Source organism: Myotis brandtii, unplaced genomic scaffold, assembly GCF_000412655.1.
Source record: "Myotis brandtii unplaced genomic scaffold, ASM41265v1 scaffold240, whole genome shotgun sequence".
Lineage (NCBI taxonomy): Eukaryota > Metazoa > Chordata > Mammalia > Chiroptera > Vespertilionidae > Myotis > Myotis brandtii.
The window spans coordinates 5,872,034-5,890,961 of NW_005359064.1; the positions used below are offsets into that span (position 1 = coordinate 5,872,034).

At 42.4% G+C, this 18,928-nt stretch overlaps 1 protein-coding gene across 1 annotated transcript in view; it reads left to right on the forward strand.

Annotated features, from left to right (window-relative positions):
- The window catches only part of EEFSEC (eukaryotic elongation factor, selenocysteine-tRNA-specific), a 251,577-nt gene that overhangs the window by 88,838 nt on the left and 143,811 nt on the right, over window positions 1–18,928 (forward strand). The window contains exon 4 of the mRNA XM_005866956.2: window positions 13,647–13,854. Within this exon, the coding sequence (XP_005867018.2) occupies window positions 13,647–13,854 (208 nt within the window). The remainder of the gene's footprint in view (window positions 1–13,646; window positions 13,855–18,928) is intronic.

Below are 18,928 nucleotides of genomic sequence, written 5' to 3' on the forward strand. Positions count from 1 at the left end.
TGTTCCGTCTTTTAGTTGTATTTTTGAAGTGGTTGTGGGAGGCAGCAATTTCCGGTGTTTACCTATGCCGCCATCTTGGTTTCTCCCCTCACTATTCTGTGAATAACATATGATCCCCATCTTGTAGATGGACACACTGTAGCTCAAGTATATAGAGCACTGGGACCAGGTCTCACTAGGCATGCAGGGAGGCGAAGCAGAAGTAGGATCTGGTGTGTTCCCTGCAAAGCCCTGTATGTCTCCCTTACCACACATTTGGCCCTCGTTCTAATGGTGACCTGCACATCTGCAGGTGTTTCTCCTCACACCTCCCCTTAGGAAGGGAAGATGCATGTGCCCTGAAACCCAGGGACCAGCCTGCTCTTTGATATGAAAAGACTCCTGATGAAATTTCCTTCTAAGTTTCCTTTTGGGATTATAGGAGACTTGTCTTCAAGAGAAATCCTCTTTCATGCCACTTCAAGAGAAGGTCTCAGATCAGGCAGACCCAGTTTTGGCTCCTGGTTCTACCATGTTCTAGCTGTGTGAGTGGTACAGTCTTGAAATGCACTGTCCCCTCTCGTCTCTTCCCTCCCTCCCTCTTTCCTCCTCTACCTCCCTTGCCTCTCCCCTTCTCCTTCTTCCCCTCCATACCCTCACTCCTTTTTTCTATCCCCTCCTCCTTGCCCTCCTCCCTCTCACTTAGTGAGCCCTTCATACTGTTTCTAACTCTCTGAGCCTCACATTTCTCATATGTAGATAGGCTGTTGCATGTAACAGTTGCCAGCAAAATTTAGACCCTTGTTAATTGGTAGCTACTGTTATGAAGGATGAAACTTTCTTGTTCATTTTCACAATGGAAATCACATTGACAGAGCCCTAGAGCAGTGGTCGGCAAACTCATTAGTCAACAGAGCCAAATATCAACAGTACAACGATTGAAATTTCTTTTGAGAGCCAAATTTTTTAAACTTAAACTATATAGGTAGGTACATTGTTATTAACTTAATTAGGGTACTCCTAAGCTGGCCTTTGCTAAAAACGTCCTCAATCTGATTGAGGTACGTTTTCTGAGGTCGACCCCTTCCAACTCCCCCATCCACACTCTGAAACAAGTATACAGGATGAGTGTGGATGGGAGAGTTGGAAGGGGTCGACCTCAGCAAACAAACGTACCTCAAAACAGTGTACCTCCCCCGTGCTGTGTATCTCGCGGCCCGCCTGTGCCTCGTCTCCCGTCGCCCGACCGACCGACACCCCCCACTTCTTCTAACGCCACTTCTTCAAAATAGACTCGCCCAGGCCGAAAACCGACTTCTGCGCATGGGCCACGAAGTTTCAATCGCACTGTACGTGCACGCCTGCACGTGGTATTTTGTGGAAGAGCTACACTCAAGGGGCCAAAGAGCTGCATGTGGCTCGTGAGTGGTTTGCCGACCACTGCCCTAGAGTTACAGAGCTTTAGTGAAAAACATTGACTTAAAAGGTAGCATTTTTCCCAAGGCACCTTGATAAAAGCATTGGGAAGACCTGGGATCACACTGAATTGCACAGGTCTTTATAAGGCCTGGCCCTCCTGTTTCTATGGATCAGGTATATTTTTTGTTCCAAGCACTATGTTAGGTGCACCACATAACTTCCTAAACGGTTAGTAGTGGTTTTGACCAATTCCTATCTCCATTTTATAGATGAAGAAATGTGTCCGTAGACTAGGTGTTTCATGAAAGACCCAATAGCTGGTAAGTGGAGCAGAGATTCAGACTCCAGTTGACCTTCCCCAAAGTTTATGCTCTTTACCCTCTGCTGTGGGGCCTGATTGTGACCTCTGCCCCGGAATTTGAGTGGACCCAGAGTGTCAGTGGCCACTTAACAAAGATTCAGGAATTCTCTGCCCTCCCCAGGTCCTGTTGTTCCTGGTTGATCAGCAAGCCCTCATGTTTATTGGATACTGTAAGGAGAGCTCCCTGGTTTCATTCTGAGATTCTGAGCTGTCCTTTTGTGTCCACCCCTGGCTGAGAGAACTGTGAGGGGCTGGGTGGCCCACGGACAGGGTCTCTTTCCTAGTGTGTTTGGGACTCTCAGACATCCCTATGAAGTTTACTTAGGCCGCTCTAGGATGGATTTTCTTCATAATTTGCATTCCCATGTCTACCTCTTACTGCTTTGTCCAGAAGTTCTTGCATCCATATTTGGTGATTTGTCTCCGTTTCCCTCCCCCACCCCTGAAGTATCTGCCAAAATCCTGTATAATTTGTATCATCTCCCAAGCTGTTACAGAATATGAGGGCCCAGGATAATTTAGTTATTTTTGAAAAAAAAAATTCTTAGCAAAAGTAAAAAAGGAGGAGGAAGTTTTTATACTCACTGCATGAAATAGACAATATTTCCTGAAACAGGAGATACGAACCTCAAAGAATTTAAAATAAAACATTCATTTATTATTTTTTTAAAGAAGGTAAATGAGAAAAAAAAGTAGAATAGTCAGTCTTTTTATCCTAAGTACAGATGAAATTGATTAAACCTTAAATACTGGCCTCCACACACCCGGTTTATTAATTGAAGAATTTCCTCTTACCCAGAATGGGAAGTTCACATTAAAATCGAGCTTGCCCCTGAGTGGCAGTGACACTTGAGAACTGAACATTTTCCACAATCCTATTTTCTCTTCGGTGCTAGAGGAAATCCTAAAATGGTTAAAAGGGGGGAGGGGGATTGAGGGGAGAGAACAGAAACCGTGCATTTTAAGGAAGCCTTCTTTCATTTCCTTGTAAAGCATGAAATCAAATTACAGCTCATGGCCCACACTTATTTTATTTCTACATTTCAAATTCCATTTTCTGCTCTTTTTCACTGTTCCTGAACAGGAGTTTTACTGTTGTGCAAAGTCAGCTAAAAAGATTACCCCAGATGGACTATCATACAGTAGCTTAAAGAAGCAAAAGACAAACTGCCTGGTGAGGTCGGCAGCCCATAGCCCATGGTGCCACCTCTGCCTCCACCTGGACAAGAGATGGTGGTAGCCACCATCCCTTGACCTGAGGAGGCAGGGACACCTCTGCTCTTCCTATGGTGCCTGAGCCTGCCTCTGCTCCTTTCCTGAGGAGGGCGCTGGGAGTGGTGTTCACTTCAGTGTCTCCTAAGGGTGGGCAACATGCCTCTGATGAGGGATGGTGTGAGGCAGTGCCTGGTGTGATTAATACTCTGCTTGACAGGGTTGCAAGGTCATGCCTCTTCCAATTCTCATCCCATCTCTCCCATTTTGTTGAAGAGAAAGACTTGATTTAGTGTTAGTATATCTTTTACAGCCTCTTGCCCCTCTTTAACAGAGAGATAGAGAGAGCAGGCCTCAGGCTCAGAGCTTCAGCAGGCAGCAGATCTAGTTAGCATTTAGTAACATTGCACCACATTGTTTTGTCTTTCTGTTTTATCTTTACAATTAACTTCTTATGTCAAGTTTAATACATTTATTTTGGTGTACTTGATTTAAACACATAAGTAAATGCTAGTAAAGGTAGTATCCATAGCTTTGATACACCCAGATTTAGGAATTGCTCTCTAGCAAGCCTGACCATGGCTGGCTGTGCTGTGATGACAAGTCTATAGTTTCTACATTGATCTATGGAAGGATGAAACATCATTAACAGAATATCTTAATGACCTTTACACAGACATTATTAGGTGTCTACCTTCATCTCTTTTCTGCTTCCACCGCTGGATTGTCATAACTTGTAGGATCAAATCCACCCTCTTTACAGTTTCCTAACAGGAGAGACGCATACCAAGAATGGTGCCTTAAATGGTTTTATGGCATTAAAGGATGTTAACCACGGTAAGAAAATTATTCCCTCTTCGGGGTTCTTTAAATTCTTGGATTATGTTAGGGAGGTCTCTGGTGCCTCTAGCTCCCGTGTCTGGCTAGAACTTAGTAGCAGTGTTTTATTTTTCTTGTACTTTTAAAAAATTCTTTTACTCATGGTAAATAATACTGGTTTTCAGTGATACAAAGCTTTACTTTAAAAATAAATAGTTTTTGAGTCAGTAATATGTATACATGATTCAAAACTTAAGAGGTACAGAAGTGTGGAAAATAAATGGATCTTCCTTACACCCCATCCCTGCTTACCTAGTTTACTTCCCCAGAGTCAAACTGCTATGACCAGTTCTTCTAAAAATTTCAAGGACAGTGATTTCAGGCACATACTTTAACATGCAAAAATCTGTAGACATGGCAGTATACTGTGCACACACTTTTGGCAGGAGTACCCACTCAGGGGATATAGAACCACTGTGTGCTTTTTAGCAGCTGTGTAATATTCTGTTATGTGGATAAACTGAAATGTAGGTAACTGCGTCTCTCCTGACAGGCAGTCAGGTTGGCCCCATGTGATTGCTGTTGCAGACACAGTACAGTGATGTCCTTGTATGTGCCTCATTTGCATGTGGGATGTGGTTGGTTACAGGGTATGTGCATTTGCACCTTTGATGGCTATTGCCAAAATGGCCTTCAAAGAGGTTTTGTCTCTTTTCCCCACACCCTCAGCAGCAGGGGTTACCAAATGTTTTGAGGGATGACATGGCCTCTGGAGCTGTACAACTTGACTTTGAATTTTAGCCCCTTATCCCAGTCCTTTGACCTCATTTTTCTCATCTCTACATGGAGGTCATTCACAGGGCTGTCTGGAGGGCTTTGGGAGTTAGTGTGTGTAACCGGCAGTGCCTGGCAGGGCAAGGACTAACTGTTCCTCAGCTCCTTTTATTATGGTCACAATAATTTTGTCAACCCACTAGGTAAAATCTAGAATCTCAGTGTAGTTTCAGTGCATTTTTATTGTTACTGGTGAGGTAGGGCATCTTATTATATGTCTGAACTATGGGTATTTCTTTTCTTTGGCCCTGCTTCCTGTCTGACTTCCCTTTAGCTATCCTGGCCTCCTTGCTAATTGTCTGACACCCTGACATCCCATAGGGTCTTTGTACCCGCCCCTCTGTCTGCCTGGAATGCTCTTCTTCTGGTTAACTGCCAGCCCCCTCTTCCATGAGTCCTGGTTCAGATGTCTCTCCTTCTCAGTGAAGCCTGTCCTGATAGTCCGATTTAAAATGTCAGCCTGCCCCCCATACATTCCTGAGCCTTCTTTTCCTGCTTTGTTTTATCCCCAGGATACTTATCATCTTCTCCCTTCCGTGAGATTCATGAATTAGGTGTATTGTGTGCTTTCGGCCTTACCTCAGGACCAGTGAGCCCCACTTGTAAGGGTAGGGGTTGTTGCCGGTTCTTATCACTAGGGTTTTGGCAAAGGAGGAGCTCAGTGAATGTGTTGAGTATTACCTGTCTATTGATATTGTTTCTATTTTTCAATGGATTGTTGCTCTTTTTATTACCAACTAGAGGCCCGGTGCACAAATTTGTGCACGGGTGGGGTCCCTAGGCCTGGCTGGTGATGGGGCTGATGGGGGCTGCGGGAGGCCAGCCGGGGGGGGCGCCACTGGAGGTTGGATGGCTGCAGGAGGTTAGATGTGGGAGCACATTGACCACCAAGGGGCAGCTCCTGCGTTGAGCATCTGTCTCCTGGTGGTCAGTGTGCATCTTAGCGACTGGTCGACCAGTCATTCGGTCGTTCGGTCGCTTAGGCTTTTATATATATAGATTTGAAGAATTGTTTTAAATATTAATAAAAGTAGTCTTTTCCGGAATTGTGCATTTTAGGCTTCTTTCCCCAGTCATCTCTGGCCTTCATAATTTTTTTTCTATGCAGAAATATTTGATTATTATGTTAAATTTGTCTATCTTCCTTTTTACAAAATGTGTTTCTGGGTTTTCTGTCTTACTAGGTGTTTTTTACTTTTTTTTTTAAAATATATTTTATTGATTTTTTTACAGAGAGGGAGAGAGAGGGATAGAAAGTTAGAAACATCGATGAGAGAGAAACATCGATCAGCTGCCTCCTGCACACCCACTACTGGGGATGTGCCCGCAACCAAGGTACATGCCCTTGACCGGAATCGAACCTGGGACCCTTCAGTCCGCAGGCCGGTGCTCTGTCCACTGAGCCAAACCGGTTAGGGCATGTTTTTTACTTTTAAGATTATAAAAAGTTCTGTCTTGTTTTCTTCCAATACTTTTCCAGTTTTATATATTTTAATGTTTAGAACTTTGATCCATTTGGAATTTATGGTATAAATTGATGCAATATGTAAGGTAGAGATCCACTTTTAGTTTTATCTAGACAGCTACCCACTGTCCCTGTGTCACTGTTGTATGCTTTTCCCAATTTACAAATGTGGACATTGAGGCTCAAAGAAGGAAGGTTACTACCCAAGGTTTCACAGCCAGCAAACCTCATTCTCACCACTGCCCGCTCTCAGTTCTGTAGTGTTTTACCATGAGTCTCCAGCGTCTATTGTGCTTTGGCTTGTCTTCCTTTTGGCAGGGGTCCAGCACCTCTGTTTTCTGCTGTCCTGTCCGAGGCTGTTTATTTTTTCTTCGTTTCTTACATCTTTTTGTTTCCCCTGTTTCTGCACTACTAGCATTGCTCCCATTGTTCTCCTCGGTTTCTTTCTTCTTTTTTTTAATTCAATTTATTGGGGTGACATTGGTTAATAAGATTATATACATTTCAAGTGTAAAGTGCTCATCACTCAAAGTTTAGTCTTCTTCTGTCACCATATATTTGACCCCTTTACCCTCTTCAGTCTCTCCCTATCCTTTCCCCCTGGTAACGACCATACTGTTGTCTATGTTAATGAGTTTTTTGTTTTGTTTGTTCATTTGTTGCTTTCAGTTTTCTATCCCACATATGAGTGAAATCATTTGGTTCTTGTCCTTTTCTCTCTGCCTTATTTCGCATAGCATGATACTCTCAAGATCTATCCATGTGTCCCAAATGTGTCCCAAATGGCAGAATTTAATCTTTTTTACATATTCCACTGTATTTATGTACTACATAAATACAGTGGAATATGTACTAATAAATACAGTGGAATATGTACTAATTTTTTTTACAGTATTCCACTGTATTTATGTACTACATATCCTTTATCCAATCATCCATTGAAGGACATTTGGGTTGTTTCCATGCCTTGGCTACTATGAACAATGCTGCAACAAACGTAGGGGTACATACATCTTTACGAATGAATGTTTTCACATTTTTTGGGTGTATACCCAGAAGAGGTATTGCTGATTCATATGGTAGTTCTAGTCTTAGTTTTCTGAGGAACCTCCATACTGTTTTCTATAGTGGCTGTACCAATATACATTTTTCCACATCCTCTCCAACACTTGTTACTTCTGGTCTTATTGATAATAGCCATTCTAACAGGTTGTATCTCATTGTGGTTTTATTTGCATTTCCGTTATGGCTAGTGAAGTTGAATACCTTTTCATATATCTGTTAGCCATTTGTGTGTTTCTTGGGAAAAGTGTCTGTTCTGGCCTATGCCCGTTTTTAAATTGTTTGTTGTGGTTGAGTTGTATAAGTTCTTTATGTATTTTGGATATGTATTATCCGTTTATCGGAGGTATTATTTGCAAATATCTTCTCCCATTCAGTAGGTTGCTTTTTTGTTTTGTTGATGATTTCTTTTGCTGTGCAGAAACTTTTTAGTTTGGTATGGTCCCTTTCATTTATTTTTGCCTTTGCTTCCATTGCCTTTTGGGTCAAATTAATAAAATCCTCTCTGAGACCATGGTCATATGTTTAGTACCTATGTTTTCTTCTATATATTTAATTGTTTTAGGAGTTATATTTAACTCTTTGATTCATTTTGAGTTAGTTTTTGTGTATGATATCACAAATAGCAGTTTACTGTCATTCTTTTGCATGTGACTTTCCAGTTTTCCTTCTGGGTTTCTTTAGGGGGTGATAAATGTACATTCTGCTTCCTCCTGAAGGACAGTACCTCTGGTTTTGGATGTGTTCTAGAGGACACTGGCAGTTTGCCTTAGCACCTTTTCGGCTCTTCTTCTCTTCTCATATTCAGGGCCTTTCCACCTGCTCGTCAGGATGCTGTAGGGTTCCTAGGAGACTCAGAAATGCGGACTCTGGCAATAGAAAAAGCAGACATTTTGAAATCAGACAGCCTAGGTTCTAGCTCTGCCTCTGCTCACTCTTGTGTGACCAGACTTCAGATTACTCCTTATTAAAATGGGAGAGTCTCTTCTGCATGGGGTTGTGGTGAGGGTCAGAGCTAAGGCACGTCAAGCGGAAGTCAGAAGCTGATATGCCATCAAGAGCCAGGCTGGTAGTATAAAAGCCAAAATATCGGGCAATAGAGACTTGTGTGGACCAGAGTAAAATTGGGAATATATCACTATGCTCAAGAGGCAGCTGCTTCACAGCCATGTCAGAGGCAGAACCAGTGCTGTCATATCTGCTGTCTCATAAAGATTTTTGTGTGTTCTCTCTTGAATTGTAAGTCTTGGTAGTATGTTCATATTCTCAGAGGCACCATGCAAGCTAAAGAACGCTCTTTTCCAATTTTGCACTTCTTAAGTGTCAGTTTGCAACTAGAGATGTGAAGTCCCGCGCCCAGGGCTTGGCACCAGGCCAGCTCCCAATCTATGGTGACTGTTGTTTGGAGTTTGACAACATCTTTTGGGTTTCTTGTTGATTAAGCAGCACACTGGTTCCACTTGTTGCTAGGTCAACTCCATTCCTGCTTATTACCTGTGGTATTTGAAATACCTGAAATATGCTCTTCTTTTGGTCCATTTGGTGGTGTGGCATGGTTCTCCTACTCGGGTTTCTCCTGGCCGGTCAGGTGGAATTTAGCAGGATGTTTGTGGAGGAGCACACCTTTGCAGGCCTGGTTAAAACAATAAGGATTTCCTACCTTTTGGTGGACACAGTGTTCCAGGCTGTTGGCTACCACTCACCAAAGATCCCTGTGAGGGGCTCATGGATACCATTGGATTTGGGGGAGAAATTGTTAATACTTGTTTCACGTTGTTAATACTCCTCCTCCTTCTCCTCCTCCTCCTCCTCCAAAGAGTACAGGGGCCTTTGTGTATATGTGAATCATAGGGAAGGAGATGGCCACTTTTGGAGGCTCTTACTAAGTTGTGCATTATGATACAAATACTAATTCTGTTTTTATTTTTGAAATGATTAAAATATATAATTACAGAATTAGAAATTTCAAAACTACTGAGAAACTTTAACCTTGTTATAATTACTCTGCAAACCTTTAAAGCAGTGATTTTCAGTCGCTGTGCCATGGCACACTGGTGTGCTGCAAGAATTTTTAAAACACCTGACTAGCCCGGCAGGCATGGCTCAGTGGTTGAGCATCGAACTATGAACCAGGAGGTCAGGGTTTGATTCTGGTCAGGGCATGCGTTTCGGGCTTGATCCCCAGTGTGGGGGATGCAGGAGGCAACCAATCAATGATTCTCTCTCATCATTGATGTTTCTATCTCTTTCTCCCTCTCCCTTCCTTTCTGAAATCAATAAAAATATTTTAAAAATAAAATCACCTGACTATTTAGTTAGGCATCAACATCTTTTCCCTTATGTTGTCAAATTTAAAAATGACAACAGCCAACACAACAATAGCCACCCAGTGTTTTTTTTGTTGGATTGGCAAATTATTTTTTGGTGTGCCATAGAATTTTAGTAATTAGTTTATGTGTGCCATGAGATGAAAAGGGTTGAAAATCACTGCTTTAAAGAATTCTATAGTAAATAGATCCAGATGAAAAGCTCTGATAGATTGAGAAATATAGAGGGTCATTTGTACACTGCAAGTTTTTGACTTGTGTTTCCCACCCACTCTCTCTGGTCTCAGTATGATTTCCTACTCTGGGTTCGTGGGAATTGGGAAGGATACTGTTTGATTCATTCTGTGGCAATACTAGAGATTTTGAAAAAGACAAGATGGGCCAGTTATGTCACTTCCTGTCGTCTGATCAAAAGTTTGATGAAGAAATGGAGTAACAAAAAGCTGCTTCCAGGCAGCCGGGCAGTTGCCTGATGGTGACCCCAGTTTCCAGTGGTGCCCTGGTTCTCAGTAGGTCCAGTCAAGTCACTGTGACCTTTGGTCTCCTTAGAAATCCCTGATGTTGGCTGCGCTGCAATAGTCTGCTCAAGAGGCTGGCCTTTGGAGCAGAGCTGTGTGCTCCCTGCAACAAAGGCGGCTTGTGGATGTTAGAACGAGGCCACAGAGAAAATCCCATAGGCCTCAGAGGGTTTGGATCCTGTCTGCACTTATCTTTCTGGGTTTGTCAGTTCACTTTTATTTCCCATCTCCAAGATCCCAACAGGCATCAGATGGGAGATAGACTAAATACTTATACATCATCCTTCCCCTCCGGCCACTGGGCCAAGAGAAGGCACTCCTGGATAGTTTTATAGACCAATAGGAAATTGAATTTCAGAGGAAAGAAACCAATTCCTGGTAAAGAAAGTGGAGGAGGTAGGGGGAACTATTGTTTGCTCAGTCAGTCCAACAAAGATTGATTAAGCTGTGCCTGAGCTGGGTCTTGTGCTGGTTGCTGCGAATACAAATTGAAATCCAGGCTTTGGTCTGTGAGCTCTCAGTGTGGGGTGGACTAGGAAGGAAGGGTCAGGGCAAGTCAGGTTTGGGTAGAGAGGAACAGGAACAAAAGCAAGACAGGGAAGGAGTGAGAACTAGCATGGGTTGTGCCTTGATTCTCACTGTAAAGTGCAGGCTAGGTGAGGAGGCTAGAGAGGCTCTGGTCCCCATTTGCAAGGACAAGTTGTGTATGGCATGTGGGTACACCAGAGTTCAGATCTTTTCTCTATCCCCTATTTGTTGAAGAACCCAAGGCAGTCACCTAACTTCTCTAAGCCCGATTTTCTCATTTGTAAAATCGGTCAATAATAGTTTGGGTGAGGTGAGGGATGACATTTAGGTTTTAGAGGGAGCCTGGGTAGCTGGAATTACTCTTGAAACAAGGTTCATAAATCACTCATGGGGTAGAGTAGCCTTAACTCTCTGGGTGCAGCTTTGCCCACCAGTGTTGGGGGCCACTGAGCCAGTCACTGGGGCCATTCTGCTGTGAAGTCTTCGCTGAGAAGTGCACACAGGCTGAGAACACAGGATGCACATCCGTACTGCTTACCAGCAGGCTTTGTCCCATCCTGCTGCCTCAAAACCTAGCCACATAGCACTGTACTGGCGACAGGCTGGAGAACATGTGGAGAGACCTGAGGTGGGTCGGGCTCAGGCTAATGTGTGTGGGGTGGGGGGGGGAAGGCACCCCGGAGCTGAGTGAGGAGCATAGAGAAGGGCTCTGTGAAGTGCAGTGTAATCCTTGGCACAGGGGGAGTGTTCGGCACTGTGAGGTAATAGAGGGCCCGGCGAAGCAACACCACAGAGATTGGTTTTAATCATAGGACTGTGGGGGCTCTTAGCAAGAGAATAACACAGTCAGGTCAATGTTTTACTTGATATTTATGTATTTAACATTATAATTTTATTTATTTCTGAATGGATAGTACACACTCCTGTTTAAAATGAAAAGGTACAGGCACAAAAAAATGGCGGAGGCTTAGACGGACGTGTTGGTGCTTTTTCTTCCTGCTCTTGTCCCATGTCTGTCTGTCACCTAGCTCTTTTCCCAACACAACCAAAAGTTATTTGTTTCTTTTATATTCCTTCAGAGATATTTTATGCATATAGAAGCAGATACTCATATACAGTACACACACACACACACACACACACACACACGTTTCCTCCTTTTAACACAAGTTACATTGTTCTACTCCTTTTGTCACTTACTTTACCCTGGAGATCATTCTATAGTGCTTTAGAAAGAGATTCTTCATTATTTCTAATGGCCATATAGTATTCTGTCACATGGTTGTAGCATTATTTTTACCCTGTCCTCTACTGATGGATATTCCAGGGTTTTCAACTAGAATAAGCTTGCTATAAGGACATTTTACATGTATGTGAGCTTGATTGTGTCAAAGATTATGTACATTTGATAGCTGTTTCCAACTCGAACTTCATAGAGGTTGTACTAATTTAACCCCTTCCCACCCTTCCAACAGTGTATGAATCAGTTATGTATCTTTAGAAAATTCCTTTTGGGAGGCTGCTTGGAGCATGGATTTCAGAGGGACAAGTTGAGGTGAACGGACCCATTAAGGAACAGCTGACATGGACCTGCCATGGGTCATGGGAACTGGAGCTGGAACAGAGATGGATTCCAGGGAGTTGGTGATTCAGTAGAAATGAGAGAATCTTTCAGATGAGGTTTTATAGGCCTCAGTTGTTTTTGTGTTTTTGTTGTTAATCCTCACCCGATATTTTTTCCATTGATTTTTAGAGAGAGTGGAAGGGAGGGGAAGCGACAGTGAGAGAGAAACATCGATGTGAGAGAGACACATTGATTGGTTGCCTCTCGCACATGTCCAACCAGGGTTGGGAATTGAGCCTACAACCAAGGTATGTGCCCTTGACTGGAGTCGAACCCTCAACCCTTCAGTCTGCAGGCTGATGCTCTATCCATTGAGCCAAACCAGCTAGGGCTGGACTCAGTTGCTTAAAAAGATGAGTCTGCTGTACATAATTTGTCCTGCTCATGGTAGATGATAGAATCACTGTCCCTGCTATTGTTCAGTTCAACTGTGGCTGTGTGTTTAGGCCATACTCACAATCTGACATGTGCGCACACACATGTGTGTGCACACGCACACACATACATATGCACGCACACACATACATGCACATATATGTACATACACATATGATGCTCTGTTGATATAGTTGAATGCTCCTACTCTGCCCCCCGAAAGAACAGGAAGCCCCCAGCCAGCACAGAAAGGACAGAAGAAGTGAGTAGATACAGTCCAGTCAAGCATGAAATGATCATGAGGAAACCACAAGTACTATGAGGAGAAGGCCCAGGAGCCATAGAGGAGATGCCCTTTCCCCACCCAAACTCCTCCTTAACTTTTTTTAAAAATGAATTTCTCTTGTTTAAGCCACCAAGTGTGTGGTTTTTGTTGATTTTTAATATATTTTTATTGATTTCAGAGAGGAAGGGAGAGGGAGAGAGAGAGCTAGAAACATCAATGATGATAGAGAATCATTGATTGGCTGCCTTCTGCACACCCCTACTGGGGATCAAGCCCGCAACTCAGGCATGTGCCCCTGACCGAATTGAACCTGGGACCCTTCATTCCACAGGCCGATGCTCTATCCACCGAGCCAAACCAGCTAGGTCTCTCCTTCACTTTTTTAGTTCTTCTCTCCTATCTCTTTGCAAAGGCAAATCTCTAGGCATTTGTCAAGTCTAACACTAAGCTTTTTTCTGCTTATATTTTCCTATGTAGGATGGAATGAAATGATAGGATTGGTGCAATAGAAAGTCATGGGTTTTTGAGTCACTCAGCCCTGCTCAGGCTAGCTGTGTGGCCTGGGCAAGCTCTCCTTTATAGGCCTCAGTTTTCTGATCTCTAAATGGGGTAACACACCTGCCCTTCATGTTAGTTGTGAGAATTCAGTAAAATCTTATAGGTCAAAGCATGTCACCTGTGGCCTGGTGCTAGGAGGTATGTGATAATTGTTCATTTCCCACTCCACCCACTTTTAATACTTTAATTTGGCCAGTTTTGCCTGACCTAGCACATTGGGCAGCTTTCTGAGCTCACCTCTCCCTTTTCCATTTCTAACCTTGTCTTTTCTCCTTCCAGGGGCCCAGATCATTGATCTGATGATGCTGGTCATCGATGTGACCAAGGGGATGCAGACCCAGTCAGCAGAATGCCTTGTGATTGGACAGATTGCCTGCCAGAAGCTGATTGTGGTGTTGAACAAGACGGACCTCTTGGCTGAAGGAAAGAAACAGGCAGCGATAGAGAAAATGACCAAGAAAATGCAGAAGACCCTGGAGAACACCAAGTAGGTTTGCCAATGAGAGGAAGGTTCACATACACAAGCAGGCTTCAGGGCACACATGGATTGGGAGGCAGCTGTCAACACTGGGTCCTAGTAAGTGGGATATCGCCTGGCCCTTGCTTGCATGAAGGGTAAAGGCTAAGGTGCTATTGGAAGAGACCAAACAGTACAGAGGCATTAAGAAGCAGGAAGTTGATTTTATAGGTAATTTCCTAACATGAGCAGTGTGTGGTTTTGCTCTGCATGACATTTAGAGAAACCCAGGTTGCCTCCATCTTGCTGGCCCTCCACTGTAGGGTGTCTCCTTGTTCGTGTGGTCAAAGTGGGCACAGGCAGTGCTGTGTTCATGTTTGCAGTAAGGTCTAGTGTTTAGGACCTGGACCTGGAAGGGGCATACCCTTTTCACTGAAATTCTGTTGCTGAGGACTCCATACTACCTGCTCATTTAGCTAAGGACTGTATCCCCTCACTGTCGCTTTAGCTGCAACTGGAGATAGGAATTGAAAAGGAGATATGAGTTCTGGTGGATGACTAGATGTTTCCGTTAGAGGTTGATAAAATTGGATGGTTTTACAGATGAATGGACCGATGGACATTGCTGTGTTGGGGGTACTGTGAAAGGTCAGATGACAAAAGGACCTTTGTAGTATTTCGTGCTAAGGAATTTACAGTTTCATCTTATGGAAAGTAGGGAGTTAAAAAATTTTGAGCAGGAGACTGACTGAAAGAGGTTCCCCTCCTATGTAGAGATGGCTGGCTCTAGGTGAAAGGATGGCATGGCAAGGAGGATCTGGAGGCAACAGAGAGACAGATCGGGGGAGGTCATGGTGGTTTTTCCATGGAGAGAAGTGTGGCTGAGAATCAAGGTAGTGGAGGGAGCGGAGGGTGAACTAGGGAGATCCAGCAGATCTTGTCAGGCTATTGGCTCTGTCTACAGTCAGCACATTCTGATAGGAGAGGTCCATGGGGGAAGAAAGGTGACAGTGCTATTAGGCAGGGTGGGGGTGGGAGGGGTGTGGAGACTATGGGACAGAAGCCATCTGGTTGCTCAGGTGGCCAAGGGAATGACTAATTCCAATGTGGTCGTGAAAAGGAGAAAACATCCTTGTTGAGCACACAGTGTTGGCCAATCTCATTGTTTTATCAATTCCTCTCTTCTTCTCTGGTCCAGCACTTTTTGATCAATACTAAATAGTGGTCACCAGGAGACAGCAATGCTTTCTCTGTGCTATGCAGCCTGAGACAATGTCCTGCTACTTCCACCTCTCCTTCTCCTGCCTGTGGAGGGCAATCAAGTAGAGTGTTTTTGTTTCCCCATCATAAAGATTGATATGCCTTCCCATTTATGACTTTTTTTTCAGATCCAACACCTGCAGTTCTCCCTCAGAATTCTCAAGTTGATTAAATTAAAGCTCCAGGCCTGTGAATGGGCCAAATATGTCATAAAAGATTTCCTAGCGCTGCCTTTTGTTAGCAAAATTCATCAATCCGATAAAATCGACACATTTAGATAAGTGTTGCATAAAAATTCAGACTTTGTTATTCCCAACGGAAGTGGATATGAGACTGTAAAAAGGGAGATAAAAAATTATATCTTCTTTTTAGTGAGTTATTTGATTCCCTACCGTTTTATTTACTTGTCAGAAAGGGGAGAACAGGTCCTTTGGACTTATGCATAAAAACCTAGCACAATGTCAGTATCATTTGCTATATAAACAAGACCTTCTGGGATGGGCTTAGAGTACTTTTAAGGGTGAATTAATATTGATTATTTCAATTAATTAAATTAAGAAAAATTCTCACTTGCATGTTTAAATTATATTCTATTTTAATTTATTGGTTGAATGTCAAATTGTGGACTTTATCACACATCCAGAGGAAATTATCTATCTGAGGGGCCTTGAAACCTGTCCTCTCCTCATTCAGCACCCAAAGGGCTAGGAGAGAAACTCAGATAAAGGAAAGGATTGATATCAAACCTTGATGTGATGTGAGTGAGCTCAATGGGCCTGTGGCCAGGTCAAGGTGAACCCTTTCCTAAGAAAACATTAGTTCTTACCTCTGTGCAACAGTGAATTTCTTTAAATCATTTAAAGTGATGATTTCCTTATAGTCCCTTGTTGAGTAAATCCTTTGTAAATGCTGGTCCAAATGTAAAGAAATTTTCTATCATCAAGGGAAAAATTTGGGCTGGAGAACTATGTACTGTATGTATTAAATCCTGAAGTTTTAAAACATGAAACATTTTTTTTCCTATCCAAAGAGTAATTGAAAGAAAATTTGGAAAATAGAGAAAAGTGATTAAAAGAAAGAGGAGACCACCCAAAGATTTCTTATCTCAAAATAGCTGCTGCTGACATTTTTGTTTATTTCATTCCTATCTTTTCACTATGCATAGTATTGCCCCCCCACTTTTTAAATTTTAGTAAAATATACATAAATAATATTTATTATTTTAACTGTTTGTAAATGTACAATTCAGTGGCATCAAATACATTCACAAAGCTGTGTACTTATCACACTGTCTAAACCGAAAACTTTTTCATGATTCCCAACATAAACAGTAACTTCCCTTCTCTCGCCCCTCTCCAATCCTCTGATAACCTTTAGTCTGCTTTCTGTCTATACTAGTAGACACGAATCCATGCGCGAGTAGCTCACTGCCGCTTGCCTCAGCTGGCCACACCGCCCACCACCGCTGGTAGCTCTTGGCCCCGCCCTCCTATAGCTCTTTGCCACTTGTAGATCAGTCGTCACGTTACGGCATCCAGCTAATTTGCGTATTCCTCTATTATTATATTAGATGAATTTGCTTATTCTAGATACCTTATATAAATGGAACCATACAATACTTGGCCTTCTGTGTTTGTCTTATATCACTTACTATGATGCTTTTAAGATCCATTTATGTTGTTGCATGTGTCAGAATTTCATTTCTTTTAATAGGTGAATACTATTCTATTGTGTTCATATACCATATTTTATTTTTTCATTCATGTATTGATGGACTCTTGGGTTGTTTCCTTTTGGTTATTGTGGATAATGCTGCTATAAACACTGGTGTACAAATATCTATTTGAATACCTGCTATCAGTTCCTTTGGGTATATCCTCAGGAGTGGAATTGCTGGGTCACATGGTAATTCTGTTTAACTTTTTACAGAGCCACCAAACTGTTTCCCATAGTAGCTGCACCATTTTACATTCCCTTTAGCAATGCACAAGAGTTGCAGCTTCTCCACATCCTTGCCAACACTTATTTTCTTTTAAAAATAGTTATCCTAGTAGGTATGAAGTGGTATCTCATTGTGGTTTTGATTTGCAGTTCCCTAATGACTAATGATGTTGAGCATCTTTTCATGTTATTTTTGCCCATTTATATGCTTTGGAGAAATATCTATTTAAGTCCTTTGCCCATTTTTTAATTGTGTTGTTGTTGAGTTGTAGTTCTTTATATATTCTGGACATTAATCCCTTGTCAGATATATGATTTTCAAATCATTCTATAGATTGTTTTCTTCCATTCTATAGATTGTCTTGTCACTTCTTGATAATATCCTTTGATGCATGAAAGTTTTTAAATTTTGATGAAATACAATTTATTTTTTCTTTTGTTGCCTGTGCTTTTGGCATTACATGAGATTGTTGCCAAATCCAATGTCATGAAGATTTTCTTCAGTTTTTTTCCTAAGAATTTTATAGTGTTAGCTCTTAAGTTTATTTAGCTCTTTGATCTAGTTTTAGTTATATTTTTATATACAGTATTAGTTAAGGGCCCAACTTCATTATTTTGCATGTGGATGGACAGGTTTTCCGGCACTATTTGTTGAAAAGACTGCCCTTGCTCCCTTTACTCTTGTCAAAAGTCAGTTACCATATGTGTGTGGGTTTATTTTGGATTCTTTAATTTGTTTCATTGGTCTATGTGTCTGTCTTTATGCCAGTACCACACTACTTTGTTTACTGCTTTGTAGTAAGTTTCAAAGTATGGAAGTTGAGTTGAGTCTTCCAACTTTATGCTTCTTGTTCAAGATTATTTTGGCTATTTGAGGCCCCTTGCAATTCCCATGTGAACTTGAGGATCTGCATTTCCATTTCTACAAAAACCAGTTTTTACAATTTTAATCATGATTGCACTGAATTTGTAGATTACTTTAGGTAGTATGAACATCTTAACAGCGTTAAATCTTCCAATCCATGAACACAGACACCTTTCAATTTGGTTAGATCTTCTTTAATTTCTTTCATTAATGTTTTATAATCCTATATAATAAAAGCCTAATATGCAAATTGATCAAATGGCAGAACAACCAGTGGAACAACCGGTCGCTATGATGTGCACTGACCACCAGGGGGCAGACAATGCAGGAGCTGCCCCCAGCCCGCAGGCCCCAGGCCAGTCAAGGCTGGTGCCAGTGGGGGCCCCCAATCCCCCCGCAGGCCAGTCAAGGCGGGTGCCAGCAGGGAACCCGCCCTCCCCCGATTGCCCCACAGGTCACCCCACAGATTGGCCCTAATCACCGGCCAGGCCTTAGGGACCCTACCCATGCATGAATTTTGTGCATCAGGTTTCTAGTTTTTAGTATATAAGTCTTTCATGTCCTTGGTTAGATTTATTTCTAAGTCTTTAATTCTTTAAGATGCTATTATAAATGAAATTGCATTCTTACTTTCCTTTTCAGATTATTTTTGCTGGTGTATAGAAACACAACTAATTTTTACATGTTAATCTACTATCCTGCAATTTTGCTGAATTCAATTTTCCCCTTTTAACCACATATTGATAATCATGAGGTATTTATAGTTTTGATTTATGCTTTTATTAACATTTGATGTAGCAGTCACTGTTGTTGAATCTTTCAACTGGCTTCTGTTTTCTTTCTTATAAATAAACTAGAGGCCCGGTGCACAAAAATTTGTGCACTCGGGAGGGGGGGGTCCCCAGCCTGGCCTGTGCCCTCTCACAGTCTGGGACCCCTCAGGCTCAGGAGATGACCTGCTGGCTTAGGCCTGCTCCCGGGTGGCAGAGGGCACGCCCAATCCCTAGGTGCAGCCCCTGGTCAGGCTCAGAGCAGCAC